General features: G+C 40.0%; 1 protein-coding gene across 5 annotated transcripts in view; it reads left to right on the forward strand.

Annotated features, from left to right (window-relative positions):
• The window catches only part of MITD1 (microtubule interacting and trafficking domain containing 1), a 37,252-nt gene that overhangs the window by 2,151 nt on the left and 19,806 nt on the right, over positions 1-15,295 (forward strand). For all 5 annotated transcript variants that reach the window (XM_089688098.1, XM_089688100.1, XM_089688096.1 and 2 more), the window contains exons 2-3: positions 1,466-1,567; positions 12,651-12,787. In XM_089688098.1, coding sequence (XP_089544224.1) covers positions 1,466-1,567; positions 12,651-12,787 — 239 coding nt within the window. The remainder of the gene's footprint in view (positions 1-1,465; positions 1,568-12,650; positions 12,788-15,295) is intronic.

Genomic DNA, 15,295 nt, shown 5'->3' on the forward strand with positions numbered 1-15,295 from the left:
TTTGCTTTGCCCTGCCTACTGCTGAACGTCAAACTGTAACTGTTAAAGTGTTACTAAACCCACAACAGTAAAATCAGTCTGTATATGCAGTAAAGCATGCTTGTTATACTCACTGTGGAACCTAAGAGGTTAATCCTCCGTTATGTTTGATCCTGTATTCTCTGATCCTCCCCTTCTACTGTCCCCAATCCATCCGCTGAGAGTACAGAGCTATAGCAGTCACTCTGCACATGCTCAGTTTGGTGTGTATTGTGAGAGGTTTTTGGGGTTTTTTTGTTGGGTTTTTTTTTTTTGGAGGGGAGGTGCATGTGATCAGGGCCAATAAGCACTGTTCAGACAGAGGGCCAGGGGTCATGCAGCCTGATAGGACAGTCAGAGGAGAATGAAAACTCCTCCTACAAGGTTAACCAGTGTTTGTAAGGATACTCATAAAAGTTACAAGACTGCCACATACTGCTGATGAGAAAAGGTATTTAGCAGTTTATATTTACTAAAATAACTGCATTTCCATGTGCTGTGTACTGTGAGAGACCAGATATAGTGAATGCAGGGTAATGGGTTTAATAACACTTTAAAGTTAGAAGTAATCTGTATATACTGTAAAAATATATTACCCATACTGTGCACAGGGCGAGACACAAACACAGAATTTTTGCGAGAAAGATATCTCGTCTATTGAGAAACATAAAACGTCTTTAGATGTTTGTTTATGAAACTGAGATCAGCAGAAATCCTGAGCATCGCCGCTCATCTCAGTTCATTAGCGGTTTATGAAACCGATCATCAGCAGAGAACATGTTCTCTGCTGATCTTCTCAGCACACTGAGAATCTGTCATTGACAGACACAGAAACGGCCAGTTTATGAAGGTACAAAGTCAGCCCTTCACTGTCAATCTGTTTGAGAATTCTCCCCTCTGGGATAGAAGAGTGAATCGCTGGAGTACTGGGGAGGAAGGAGGACGTTTTTGGACTTCTTCCTTCAAAGCCTCCAAGACAGTGGAAAAGCCCTGTTGCCTTTCACCCCTCAAAACCGTAGAGCAGTTGGGAAACGCAACATATATATATAATGTGTGTGTGTATATATATATATATATATTCCTTGAGCAATGAGCAATTTCTGCCTCTTTGATAAATTCCCACTGACGCAGTCCTCTTTTTTTTTTTTTTTTTTTTTTTGTATTCCAGACTGTAACAGACCCAAAGGTAGGCAAGTGTAAATGGATACAGGTCTGTTTACACCTACCTGTCCATATGCATGAATGGACCTTCTGATCAGGTTCACCTGAAAAACAGACAGATGGACCTGATCAGAACGGCTGTCTGAAAGGGGCCTTAAACATGATTTTTTTTCATTGCATAAACACTTTTATTGTGTGAAATGTCCTGGTTTAGGGCAGCCTTCCCTTAAACATTGTCTTACACAAGTTGTTGTTTTGTGTTTTTTTTTTTTTTTTTTAATTGTAGGTACAAAAGATGAACCAAAGAAAACACACTATAGACAGAAATTGCGAAGCTACATGGACAGAGCTGAACAAATTAAACATCATGTGGTAAAAGAGAAAGAAGGTTAAATGTCATCTTCTGATATATTTACAATGTCATTTTCTGAGAACATTTGACAATTGTTTTTGTTTTATTTAAAAAAAAAAAAGAGATATTTTAATTCTGTTACTCCATGTTTCTACTAATCTACTCGATAAGGTTTTTGAGGACAATCAGCTGTTCTGTAGGTAAATGTCATCATCCCTTTCAGTTTTTGTTCATATTTGTATTTTATGTGATTTGTTTTTGTTTTTTTTGTTTTTTTTAGTTGGCTAGCTTATATAGGTAGGAAACCTATAATGCAAATGCACTTAGTAACACTCGTGCTTTCACTGGTCGACCCAAAAACTTATGTAAAGGCATTTTTTGTTTTAGTTTTGGATAGAGTAGGATCTTTTGTCAATTTTTTAGGTGCTGTGTTCCCATTGGGGGGGGGGGGGTTGCCCCTCTATTGGTCCTGGTGACCATTGTCATAGAGAGAGAACGTATGGGGAATCAAAACATTTTGAGTTGTCATCAGAGCAATAAGTGAGAAAAAATATATACCTGTGGTGTCACGTGTTCATATTGCAGCTCTCTAAGATGAGAGATTTCCTCTCACTTACTGCTGCTTCTAGGACAGGTAGAAAAGGTAAACCTGAAGCCTGAATGAGCAAAGCACTGATTCTCCTCAGCTTTACTCTTATGCTGACTTTAACCCTCTCCTCATACAAACCTCAAACCTTAAAGGGGAAATCCTTTTACTTAAAAAAAAAATAATAATATAGTGTAAAACATTGCCCCACAAACTATTATATGATTTAATGTTATTGAAAATTACCTTTCCATTTCACACTGAAGCTGCTATAATTGTTTACAACTATCAAAAAATCCAGTGCAATATGGGAAACCAGAGGCATTCTGTACACAATTGATGTACAGAACGCCCCCAGAATTGTCATTTCCTGCTCGTGTGATTGGCTCACTGATTTTCATCCATGCTAATATAGAAGTCATATTTTTAGGCATTCTCTGCAATAGGAATTTCATTTTTGTTTAGATACTCCCTAAGGGTTAATTACTTCTGAAGAAATGCAGGCACTGCAACTTTACCCATTAGAACACCAGGAATACACCAGGTAATGAAACACAGATTCCCCACCCCTTCTTCCTCATCTGTCTTTCAAGGATGTAAGGCAGCTTTTTCTGTTAGTATTTTATCCATAGTTGTTCACACACACAGATAAGCTGTAGAGAAATCTCAGCCACGTCTCAAAGTAAATATAAAATGTATCTGATTGAACAGTGGGGATATAAAATGCAATATGAATAGTTTTAACCCATTCAGACCGCTCTTCTGCCATCACTGTGTCTATCCATTACAGTTTCTTATTTGATTACTCCTCTCAGAGAAAGACATGTCACTAATAGGTTAATCCACGTGAGTAGTGGAAGCTTTAGACTAGCCTTTTTCACTGAATTTATTTAAATGAAAATCAAAATGTTTCAGGCCATTTTTAGAATTCTTAGCTTACCATTTCTTGGATGTGATGGCTGAAAGGAATGATTTTCTTTCCCCCTCAGAGACCCCCGGTCTGTGGAGAGATTCCTGGTTTATCAGCAGAATTCTGGGAACACCCCTTGAACACGGAAATCACGACAGCTTATTATCAGAGATGTTCAAAGTTTATTAGACATTAATAAGATTATATAGGATACAGAAAATAATAAGGGAGGGGGGAGCGAGTTTCAAAACTGTAACTTGTAACTTTCCATCATGAGCTAACTACATGAAACATGACATATACATTTCTTGGTACAAATTGTTTTGTCTAACTTTTAGAGAAAACAGACAGACAAAGACATTGTCAGGGTCGTGTTAGCTTCTGTTGATACATCCTTGAACAACTGAAAACAGTTTCATTAAACTTCTAATATCTCTACAAAAAACTAACTTAATACTTAATACTTAAAATGGCGTACATAATACAAAATGGAAGTTATCTAGATTCTTTCAATCCTCTCTAAGATCATGAACATGATCTCAATTCTTTACATAGCCAGATAACCTTCATTTGTATTTTGCAGCTTTGTAGCTCTAGCAATGCAATATAATGAGCATTTAAACCATAGATATAAAGATAAAACAAAAAACAATATCATGACTATGCTTACAGCGATACCTTTCTTCCATGAAAAGATGGAACCAAATCCTGATCCTAACCAATCAAAAGGAGTCCATCCATCTTTTCCTATAGCTCTAGCTTCTTCCATCAAACCATCTACCTGTTCCCTGTGTTGCTTTATTATTTCATAATAATCTGGAACAGTCATTGTGGTATTATATATCCAAGTACAACATTCATAATCCTCTGTCATCTCACACAAACCTGTCAGAGCAGCACTCATACTTTCAATAGCTAATTCTTGCATCTCCAGCTGTTTTCTAATAGCTCTGGTCTCGGTATTTAGCAACCCTATGTCCTTAGAGTTCCTCTCCAGTATGTCATCAATAATGTTTGTGTAATTATTTATTTTGTTCATAAGTGTTATTCCCCATCCCGTGTAGGTAGGAAACCATGACCAAACCTTATCCCCTGTAGAGAATAGATCTACCTTTTCTTGTTTGGTTTCCCTTCTCTGTCTCAGAGTTAGTTGGTATTTTGGGTATGTACTGGCTTTTACCTGGTGTTCCTTTTGGTCTATAGCTGCCATAATTGGCACTAATTGGGCTACATAGCACCAGCCCTGGACATTACTCGGTATCCAAGGGTAACAGATCTTACCACAACAGATATAGGTATTGTTTCCCAAGGAGATCGGCAATTTTTGTATTGCAGAGCGAAATTCAGGGGTGACAACAAGTGTAAAATAAAAAAGAAGTTTTCCAAACATAGTTTTCCCCACATTATCTTGTATCCCTTCTAAACTTTCATTCAGGGTTTTACCATTTACTTGCCAGAGTTTCACAGAAGAAGTTCCATCCCTCCTTCCAGGATCAGATATGTTTAATATGGACTGAGAGCACATTCCCCTTCCCTTGTGAGAAGTATTCCCCAGTCTAAAACACCAATCGGGGAGTTGAGTGACTCCCAGAGTTGGAAAAGATATGGTGGCATTAGAAGTAATATTGGTCAAACCAATACTTACATTCCCTTTTATTAACAAAAATATTTTGACTGGAGCGGCCAGAAGAGGAATTTCCTATGTGCTCGGATGTAACTTACTACATATCCAACATTTATCAGAACCTGACTTTTGAGCATAAGCATATTTAAACTGCATCATCAACATTTTTCCTGAAAAAGGATTGTTCTCTTCAAAACTTTCTTTTTGACTTTCTTTCACTTTTGGTTATCTGGGTCTCATTTAAATCTAGTCCTTGACCACAGATACCTTTTATTAGGCCCAAGTCCTCAGGGTGATAAATACAGTTAGTTAGGATCCATACTGGCAGGAAAAAGAGCACAGTCAGTGTGCCCAATAGGACCCAGAGTTTCAAAACACCATGAGGGGCAGTAAAAAATTTCATCTTCAGGGCCTTTTTCACTTACTTCACCCACTCTTCGAGGATTTTTCTCTCATACTTCACCTCCTTTTTCCGTCTCGTGTTTCTCAGGTGTTTGGTTCACCTTCTTCACTCGACTAGCATGGATCCAGGACTGGGAATTCTCCACCAGAACAGCCGTTCTGGTAACCGCTATCACCGTAGTAGGTGGTCCAAAGGGGTAGCCTTGCTTCTTGTCTTTAGCGAGTTGGCGGACCACTACGACATCTCCCACTTGGAAAAGGTGGGTTGGTTCCTGAAAAATAAAAGAAAAAGTGCGAGCATCATTTCTTTCAACCTTATCTAAACTCTGAATCAATTTTCTCACATATTCTTGTTGTACCAGGTCAAGGTCCCCTCTTTCTAACATAAGTGGCTGTCTAGCCCAAGGAGTGGGGAACGGTCTTCCCATTAATATTTCAAAAGGAGATAACCCTGTAGTCTTATTGGGTGTCATTCTTACCTCTGCTAGAATTGCAGGTAACATCTTCTTCCAGTGGGTATAGGTTCCTCCAGTGGCCTTCCTCAACTTATCCTTAATCGTCCTGTTTATCCTTTCTACTATACCCGAACTTTGAGGATGATAGGGAATATGAAACTTCCAATCTATCTTAAGTACTTTTACCAAATCTTGACATACCTTGGCCACAAAGGCTGGTCCGTTATCAGAATTTATCTGCAGCGGACATCCCCATCTGGGTATTATCTCCTGTGTGAGAATTCTGACTACAGTTTGCGCATCTTCTTTATTAGTGACAAATGCTTCCACCCATCTGCTAAACATATCCACCATTACCAACAAAAACTCTTGCCTCTGTCCTGTTTTTGGCATGTGGGTAAAATCTATTTGTAAATGGGTGAAAGGTGTAGTTGGGTACACTAGATGCTGGTGTTGTGATTTCTTTGGGTTCTGTGGATTGTTCCTTATACATGTAATGCACCTGGAAACATATTCTTTCACCAACCTAGATAAACCTGTAATGTAAAAATCCTGCAATAATGTTTCACATGTTGTTTTCCATCCTCTATGTCTTAGACCGTGGTACTGTGCAATGAACAATGGGGCACTTGACATGGGAATGCATGGTTTCCCCTCTAAGCACACTAGACCAGAAGCTGGATCTAGTTGTGCTCCAGAACCATCCCAGTCTGCTAAATCGATTTTTGTAGCAAATTTCTGTAAATCTGCATACATCTGGTCATGTGGGGTGGTTGTGACGCCTGAAGTGAGCAAAGGCATCTGTTCACTGGCCACCTGTTGTAATGCGGCTTCCTTTGCTACCTTATCTGCTAATGCATTTCCTTTGGCAATATGATCTCTGCGATTTGTATGTGCCCTGCAATGGAGAATGGCTAATGTTTTTGGTAACTGTATGGCTTTGAGTAGATCAGATATCAAAGAAGAGTGAGATATGGTTTTGCCATCAGCAGCAATGAATCCTCTTCTCTCCCAAATGACCCCAAAATCATGTACAGCACCATGGGCGTACTTGGAGTCTGTGTAAATGTTGACATCCTGTCCTGCAAATAATTGACATGCTCTTGTAAGGGCAATCCGTTCGGCTGCTTGGGCTGACTGATATGGAATTGGCTTTGCCTCGAGTATTTTGTCAGGAAGTTGCACAATGCCGTATCCTGCATGGTAAGTACTATCATTTGGCCTAGAACATGAGCCATCTACAAACACATCTGGGGCCCCATCAAGAGCCACAGCTGACATGTCGGACCTAGGGGAAGTGTCTTGCTGTATGTGGGTTATACAATTGTGTTCTGGTGCCACTTCATCCTGTTCCCCCTTTAGCCCCAGTAGGGCATTCAAAATTGGAGCAGGACCTGAATTGGCTGAAGAATATTTAATAATCAAGTTGGGATCAGATAGAAGAATCACTTCATATCCGCTCAACCTTTGTGCTGACATGTGTTGAGTGTGTATGTTTTTCAGTAGTAAGGACACTTGATGTGTGGTGTGTAGGGTAGTTTCATGTCCCAATGTGAAAGAAATAGCCATCTCCACCAGAATTGCGCACGATGCAACAGCTCTCAGACAAGCAGGCATGCCCTGAACCTGAGTTGGCACTACTTTAGAAAAAAAAGCTACAGGGCGGAGCTTGCCTCCATGTTCCTGAGCCAGGACCCCCCCCATAGTTGTACAATTTTCCCTAGCATACAGATAAAACATTTTCTTATAGTCAGGTAGTCCAAGACCAGGGGCCGTTACCATAGCATTCTTCAGGTACACAAAGGCATCAACCATTTCATTTGACCATGTGAGAATGTCAGGTGATTCTGAAAGTGTGGCAGACCTCAGAGTGTGATCATAGAATGAACAATCAGGTATCCATTGGCGGCAGTAACCAATCATACCAAGAAAAGTTAGCATGTCCTTTTTTGTTTGTGGGCGGGGCAGACCCACGAGAGCCGCAGCTCTTTTGTGACTGACATTCCTCTCACCATGACCCAGAATAAAACCAAGGTATTCAACCTGTTTTTGGCACCATTGCAATTTCTTTTTAGATGCTTTGTGACCATTCCCTGACAACCATTCTAACAGAGACCAACTATCCTCCTGACTGGCCTCCTGACTTGAACTACAAATCAATAGGTCATCCACATATATAATGAGGACCGAACCATTGGGAGGGGTCCAGGACCTCAGTGTGGTCTGGAGGGCAAGTGAGTAGACTGCAAACAAATCTACATAGCCCTAGGCATTCTACACCAGGTCAACTGGCAATTTTCAGAATATAAATGCAAATAGTGCCCTCGTCTGGTGGTCCACAGGAACCGAAAAAAATGCATTTGTTAAATCAATCACTGTAAAATATTCTGCATCGGACGGAATGGAGGTTAGGAGTGATGGCACATCAGGCACTATTGGGGCTAATGGAACCACCAAATTATTTATGGCCCTCAAATCTTGTACAAACCTGTAAGAGCCATCCGGCTTCTTAACAGGATTGATAGGTGTGTTGTAAGGAGAAACAGTTTCTTCTACCTTCTGTTTACATGCTGTAGCAATAGGGAGGGAAGCCTTATTCTTGAAAACCCTTTTTAATTCTGTGTCAAGCTCCCCCCACATAGTTTCTCTCCCTTCTGTGGTATTCAGTTTATAGGCAGTAGCCTGTGTATTACTTGGTTCTATGTGACTAATGCTTTTTACATTTATCCAATCCCAAGCTGGATTATTTCCCAGAATACCATCAATGATCAATCTCATATCTTCCTGTATGTAATTTCTTCCTAAACATACCTTTTTTAAATAAACAAGTGTACCTCCAGGAGATACTGTAGGCTTGGGACAATGTTTAACAATCTTATTAATATCTTCTAATTCTATGGGTTTTTTTAGAATTAGTTCTCCTGCTGTGAGAAAAGGTAGTGTCAATATAGCCAACTCCTTTCCTCCTACGGCCCCCTCATCTTCTCTTTTTCCCTCTAGTTTCTTATCCATGGATCTAAGCTGCATTCTAAATTCCTCCACCTCTCTGCCCTTTCTATGACTGGTGTCACTTCTCCTCCATTGACCATCCTTTTTCTGTAATTTTATTATATTTACCTGTCCCTGTTCTTCGTATTCCAACTCTCCCTCGTTGTCATTATTCTCTGTAAGGATGCCTTGAACTTGGTTACCCTCCTCTGGTGATTTTATACTAATGATCTGTTTGGGTCTAGTGGAGGGGCCTGGCTGTATTGGTTGTAGATCCGGGACGGGAAGTGGCGCAGGGACAGGGGCAGGGACTGGAGGGGCAGGGTGCAGGAGCTGGAACTGCAGAGACAGGAGCAGGGGCTGGAGGGGCATTAGGCTGGGGAGTAATCATCCCCAAACTAATCAAAAAATCATCATCAGCAGCATTTTTAAAACCACTTAATGAAGGATATATATTATACGGAGGGGGTGGGGTTGGTGTCTGAACTGTTTTCAGTCCAATCTTGGGTCTGCATGTCTTTTCAGATTGATGCTTTTCCTGGCATACTTTTAATGTATCCAATTTCAACTTCCTCTTTTGTTTTAAAGAGAAAATCAAATTGAACTTTCCCTTGCTATTATCAACCCAATACGGTGACCATTTTAACCAGTTTTCTCCCCCTTTCTTCATATAAGCTTGGTCCCATTGTGGGTCCCCCTCATACCAAGGAAAGGCTTGTTTGTCCCCCATACATAATCCCTTAATCATATCTGTATGAAAAGGATCATTTGCCCCCTTTCTTGGGAATGGGTCTGTACTCCCCATAGCTTCTGTCCAGCCTGCCATACAATCCACCCAGGGATTTATTAAATAATAGTCCGTTCCACAAACTCTAGCAACATAATCCTTACAATTTTCTCCCTTTTCTGGGGGACCTGGTGGGTAACTACCTCCTTGACCCATATTTAGACAGTGGATAAAACAATTTTAGCTTAAAATCTTATTTTGTTCCACACAACAAATTATCTTATACTTCTACGCAACAGAAAGAAAAAGCAAAAGACAGATAAACCAGAATCTGCTCCACAGACTTATTAACCTCTTGATAACTTCCCAAAGTTATCTCTTCACTGTTTTACCAAAAACAGAGAACTGTGTTTACCAAAACACCTTTTTTTTTATATTATAGTGCACTATTTTGTAACTCTTACCAAAGAGTTAAGTCTGCTTTACCAAAAGCAGCTACAGGTTATCACGGGTCTATATAGACAATACAGAATGATTCAAGACCTTCCCTCAACACAGGGCAAGAAAGAGCTTTTAGTCATAAAATTAGTGTTAGTGCATTAGTGTTCTTTTTAGGCTTTCTTTCTTTTATTTTCACCTAGTGAAGCTGCCAGTAAGTCTGTTGTTTTTCAACAGAACAAGCTGTCCTGAGGTGCTTACAATAATTAGTTTTTATTCATTTATGTAAAACCTTTATTTGTTGTTGTAACTGCTTATGAAGTATTAGCTGGACTTTGGCTCCAAATTGTTAGTATATTTAAATCTGCTAGTACATCTAACTCTACTCTCCCCCTAGACTGACAATGTTGTTGTCCAAAGGTGTATCTGTTCTCTATCATCCAGAGTAGGGACACTGAGATACAGGGGGTGTATTAGTGGCCAGATCACCAGGTGATAACAGGGGGGAAAAAAAGATTAAAAAAAAACAAACAAATCTAATGCAGCCACCAGAATATATTACATTTTTTTTGGTTTGGATTTAATACCTCTTTAAAGTAAATATTTTATTCTATCTTTTCATGTGACAACACTGAAGAAATGACACTTTGCTACAATGTAAAGTAGTGAGTGTATAGCTTGTATAACAGTGTAAATTTGCTGTCCCCTCAAAATAACTCAACACACAGCCATTAATGTCTAAACCGCTGGCAACAAAAGTAAGTACACCCCTAAGTGAAAATGTCCAAATTGGGCCCAATTAGCCATTTTCCCTCCCCGGTGTCATGTGACTTGTTTAGTGTTACAAGGTCTCAGGTGTGAATGGGGAGCAGGTGTGTTAAGTTTGGTGTTATTGCTCTCACTCTCTCATACAGGTCACTGGAAGTTCAACATGGCACCTCATGGCAAAGAACTCTCTGAGGAGCTGAAAAAAAGAATTGCTCTGCGTAAAGATGGCCTAGGCTATAAGAAGATTGCCAAAATGAGCTGCAGCACAGTGGCCAAGACCATACAGCGGTTTAACAGGACAGGTTCCACTCAGAACAGACCTCACCATGGTTGACCAAAGAAGTTGAGTGCGTGTGCTCAGCGTCATTTCCAGAGGGTGTCTTTAGGAAATAGACGTATGAGTGCTGCCAGCATTGCTGCAGAGGTTGAAGGGGTGGGGGGTCAGCCTGTCAGTGCTCAGATCATACACCGCACACTGCATCAAATTGGTCTGCATGGCTGTCGTCCCAGAAGGAAGCCTCTTCTAAAGATGATGCACAAGAAAGACCGCAAACAGTTTGCTGAAGACAAGCAGACTAAGGACATGGATTACTGGAACCATGTCCTGTGGTCTGATGAGACCAAGATCAACTTATTTGGTTCAGATGGTGTCAAGCGTGTGTGGTGGCAACCAGATGAGGAGTACAAAGACAAGTGTGTCTTGCCTACAGTCAAGCATGGTGGTGGGAGTGTCATGGTCTGGGGCTGCATGAGTGCTGCCAGCATTGGGGAGATACAGTTCATTGAGGGAACCATGAATACCAACATGTACTGTGGCATACTGAAGCAAAGCATGATCCCCTCCCTTCGGAGACTGGGCTGCAGGGCCACCATGGTGACACTGTACTGCTAGGGTGACAGTATGTAAAAAAAAAAAAAAAAACATAAATAATAATATAAAAATGTAAAAAAAAGTTTAAAAATTATAATTTTTGGTTATAAACTAATTTTGGCTTTTTTTTTTTTACTAAAAAGATAACGGAATAAATTTTGGCCAAGATTTATGATAAAATATTATTTATTTGCAAAATTTTATAAGAAAAACACTTTTTTTCAAAATTTTTGGACTTTTTCATATACATAGCAAAAAAAAATAAAAATCCCAGCAGTGAATAAACACCACCATAATAAAGCTTTATCTGTCTCAAAACAATGGTAAAAAATTCATATGGGTACAGTGTTGCATGACCGCGCAATTGTCATTCAAAGTGTGATAGCGCTGAAAGCTGAAAATTGCCCTGGACAGGAAGGGTCTAAAAGTGTCCGGACAGGAAGTGGTTAAGGCAGTGCTGGAACATAATGGTGGCCACACAAAATATTGACACTTTGGGCCCAATTTGGACATTGTCACTTAGGGGTGTACTCCCTTTTGTTGCCAGCGGTTTAGACATTAATGACTGTGTGTTGAGTTATTTTGAGGGGACAGCAAATTTACACTGTTATACAAGCTGTACACTTACTACTTTACATTGTAACAAAGTGTCATTTCTTCAGTGTTGTCACATGAAAAGATAGAATAAAATATTTACAAAAATGTGAGGGGTGTACTCATATCTGTGAGATACTGTGTGCGTGTATGTATGTATATATATATATATATATATATATATATAATTTATTTTATAATATAATTTTTTTTTAAATAACATGTTATACTTACTTGCTCTATGCAATGGTATTGCAAAGAGAGTCCCCTAATTTTTTTTTCTGAGTTTGTCCTACACTGGCTCCTCCTGTTCTCAGTGCGCCCCCATAGGAAGTTGCTTGCTATAGTGGCATATATGCGGGCTCGCTCCTGAGTTGGGGTGTGTGCATCTATTGACATACACAGCGCAGCTCGACCCCCACCCCCCACTCCTTCCTCACAGCATTTGATTGACAGCAGTGGGAGCCTATGACTTCCAATACTGTCTTTGAGCCTATGAGAGGGGAGAGAGAAAACTAGTGTTGCTGCACACGGTCAGAATGGTGGATCGATACAGGACTCAATATTTAGTGAAGGGGGCGGTTGGAAATACTAGTAGAAAGTTTTTTTTTACCTTAATGCAGGTAATGCATTAAGGTAAAAAGCCTTCTGGCTGTAGAACCTCTTTGCCATGTAATTTAGCTGGAATTATGCACTCAGGTTGTAGCCCAGATTAATTTTGCTTTGGCGATTGACACTTATCTTATTTTGACGCAGAGGGAAAATATCACAAGCAAATCAAGATTGTAGAAAATGCAACGGGTTACAGTTATGAAAATCTTTTCAAGCCATATGTGGATGAAACTCTAACAGAAGTGTGGGTGGAGGACCCATATATCCGGTACACTCATCAAGTAAGTATGAACAGGGTTGTCAGGTAGGCGGTAGTTATTTTCACACATGAGAATTATGCATATGTAACAGCCTTCCTATATTTCCAGTGATGTAAGAGATAGTAGTATGTTTATAATGCTACTTGTCTAATTATATATAATGTGTTTATACTGCTGCTTGTATAATTATATATATACAGTGAAGGAAATAAGTATTTGATCCCCTGCTGATTTTGAATGTTTGCCCACTCACAAAGAAATGATCAGTCTGAAAATCGAATGGTAGGTGTATTGTAACACTGAGAGACAGAATAGCAACAAAACATTCAAAAGAAATGCATGCTTAACAAATGATGCACTGATTTGCATTTTCATGAGGAAAATAAGGATCCCCTATCATTCAGAAGTATTTCTGGCTACCAGGTGTCTTTTATACAGGTAACAAGCTGAGATTAGAAGCAGTCTCTTAAAGGGAGTGCTGCTAATCTCATTTTGTTACCTGTATAAAAGACACCTGTCCACAGGAGCAATTAAACAATCAGATTCCAAACTCTCCACCATGGCAAAGACCAAAGAGCTGTCCAAGGATGTCAGGGACAAGATTGTAGACCTACACAAGGCTACCAAACTATCGCCAAGCAGCTTGGTGAGAAGGTGACAACAGTTGGTGAAATCATTCGCAAATGGAAGAAACGCAAAACAACTGTCAGTCTCTCTAGGTCTGGTGCACCATGCAAGATCTCATCTCGTGGAGTGTCAATGATCATGAGAACAGTGAGGAATCATCCCAGAACTACACGTGAGGATCTTGTCAATGATCTCCAGGCAGCTGGGACCACAGTCACCAAGAAAACAATTGGTAACACACCACGCTGACAAGGATTGAAATCCTGCAGTGCCCGCAAGGTCCCTCTGCTCAAGAAAGCACATGTCCAGGACCGTCTGAAGTTTACCACTGATCACCTGAATGATGCAGAGGAGGACTAGTTGAAAGTGCTGTGGTCAGATGAGACCAAAATCGAGCTCTTTGGCATCAACTCAACTCGCCGTGCTTGGAGGAGGAGGATTGTTGCCTTTGACCCCAAGAACACCATCCTGTTGACTAGGTTACGTGTATTTGTGAATACACCCCAATCCTTGTAGGCATATTTACATATATCCAGCTAGATCTGAGAGTTCCTACACAAAAGAGGTAGTTCCATCTGCAATATACATTTGATGATAGAGGTACATAATATATACAAATTACACGCTATGCAGTATTTACAACACAATGTACAGTTATTTACAATTTACCCACAAAACCATGTTTAAAATACAATGTACAATACAAGTATAAAGTTAGTTTACCTCTCAACTTCAGGTTTAGTTATCCTTCCTGCAGTGTGTGTCTCATCACAAAGAGCCCTCCAGCTGGGTGACCAGGCCTTATATCCCCTCCTGTCTGTACTGTGGCTAATATAATGCTCTCTAACTGGACCTAGCCAATGTATATTGGACACAGCCTGATTGGAAGTTCAAAGAAGTATGCTGTTTACCACTTATGTAAGATATGCTAAGGGGAATACAAAAGGCCAGAACTTGTATAGTGGAAAACTCCTATATATATATATATTTACACCAGTATGGTAGCTAGAAAGTTTTGATGCTGCAAAACACTCAATGGTTTAAATACTGTATATTTCCATCTAACTAAAATATACTTGTAATTATAACATTATTTACATCCATTAATGCAGATTTCACATAAACTCATTATCTAACAATCCCAACTGTCAAACATGGTGGTGTAAACATTCTGCTTTGGGGGTGTTTTTCTGTTATGGGGATAGGACAACTGCACCGCATCAAAGGGGCGATGGAAGAGGCAATGTACCGTCAAATCTTGGGTGAGAACCTTCTTCCCTCAGCCAGGGCATTAAAAATGGGTCGTGGATGGGTGTTCCAAAATGACAATGACCCAAAACACACGGCCAAAGGAACAAAGGAGTGGCTCAAGAAGAAGCACATTAAGGTCCTGGAGTGGCCTAGCCAGTCTCCAGACCTTAATCCGATTGAAAATCTGTGGATGGAGATGAAAGTTCAAGTTTCCAAACGTCAGCCACCAAACCTTAATGACTTGGAGAGGATCTGCCAAGAGGAGTGGGCCAAAATCCCTCCTGAGATGTGTGCAAACCTGGTGGCCAACTACAGGAAACATCTGACCTCTGTGATTGCCAACAAGGGATTTGCCATCAAGTACTAAGTCATGTTTTGTGAAGGGGATCAAATACTTATTTCCCTCATGAACATGCAAATCAGTGCATCATTTGTTAGACATGTATTTCTTTTGAATGTTTTGTTGCTATTCTGTCTCTCAGTGTTACAATACACCTACCATTCGATTTTTAGACTGATCATTTCTTTGTGAGTGGGCAAACATTCAAAATCAGCAGGGGATCAAATACATATTTCCTTCACTGTATGTATGTATGTATGTATGTGTTTATGTGGATTATCATGTATTTCATTGTAGCTTCGTTCCAACTA

This window comes from Staurois parvus, unplaced genomic scaffold (assembly GCF_062004578.1).
Source record: "Staurois parvus isolate SC_StPar_1 unplaced genomic scaffold, SC_StPar_1.0 ptg000446l, whole genome shotgun sequence".
Classification (NCBI taxonomy): Eukaryota; Metazoa; Chordata; class Amphibia; order Anura; family Ranidae; genus Staurois; species Staurois parvus.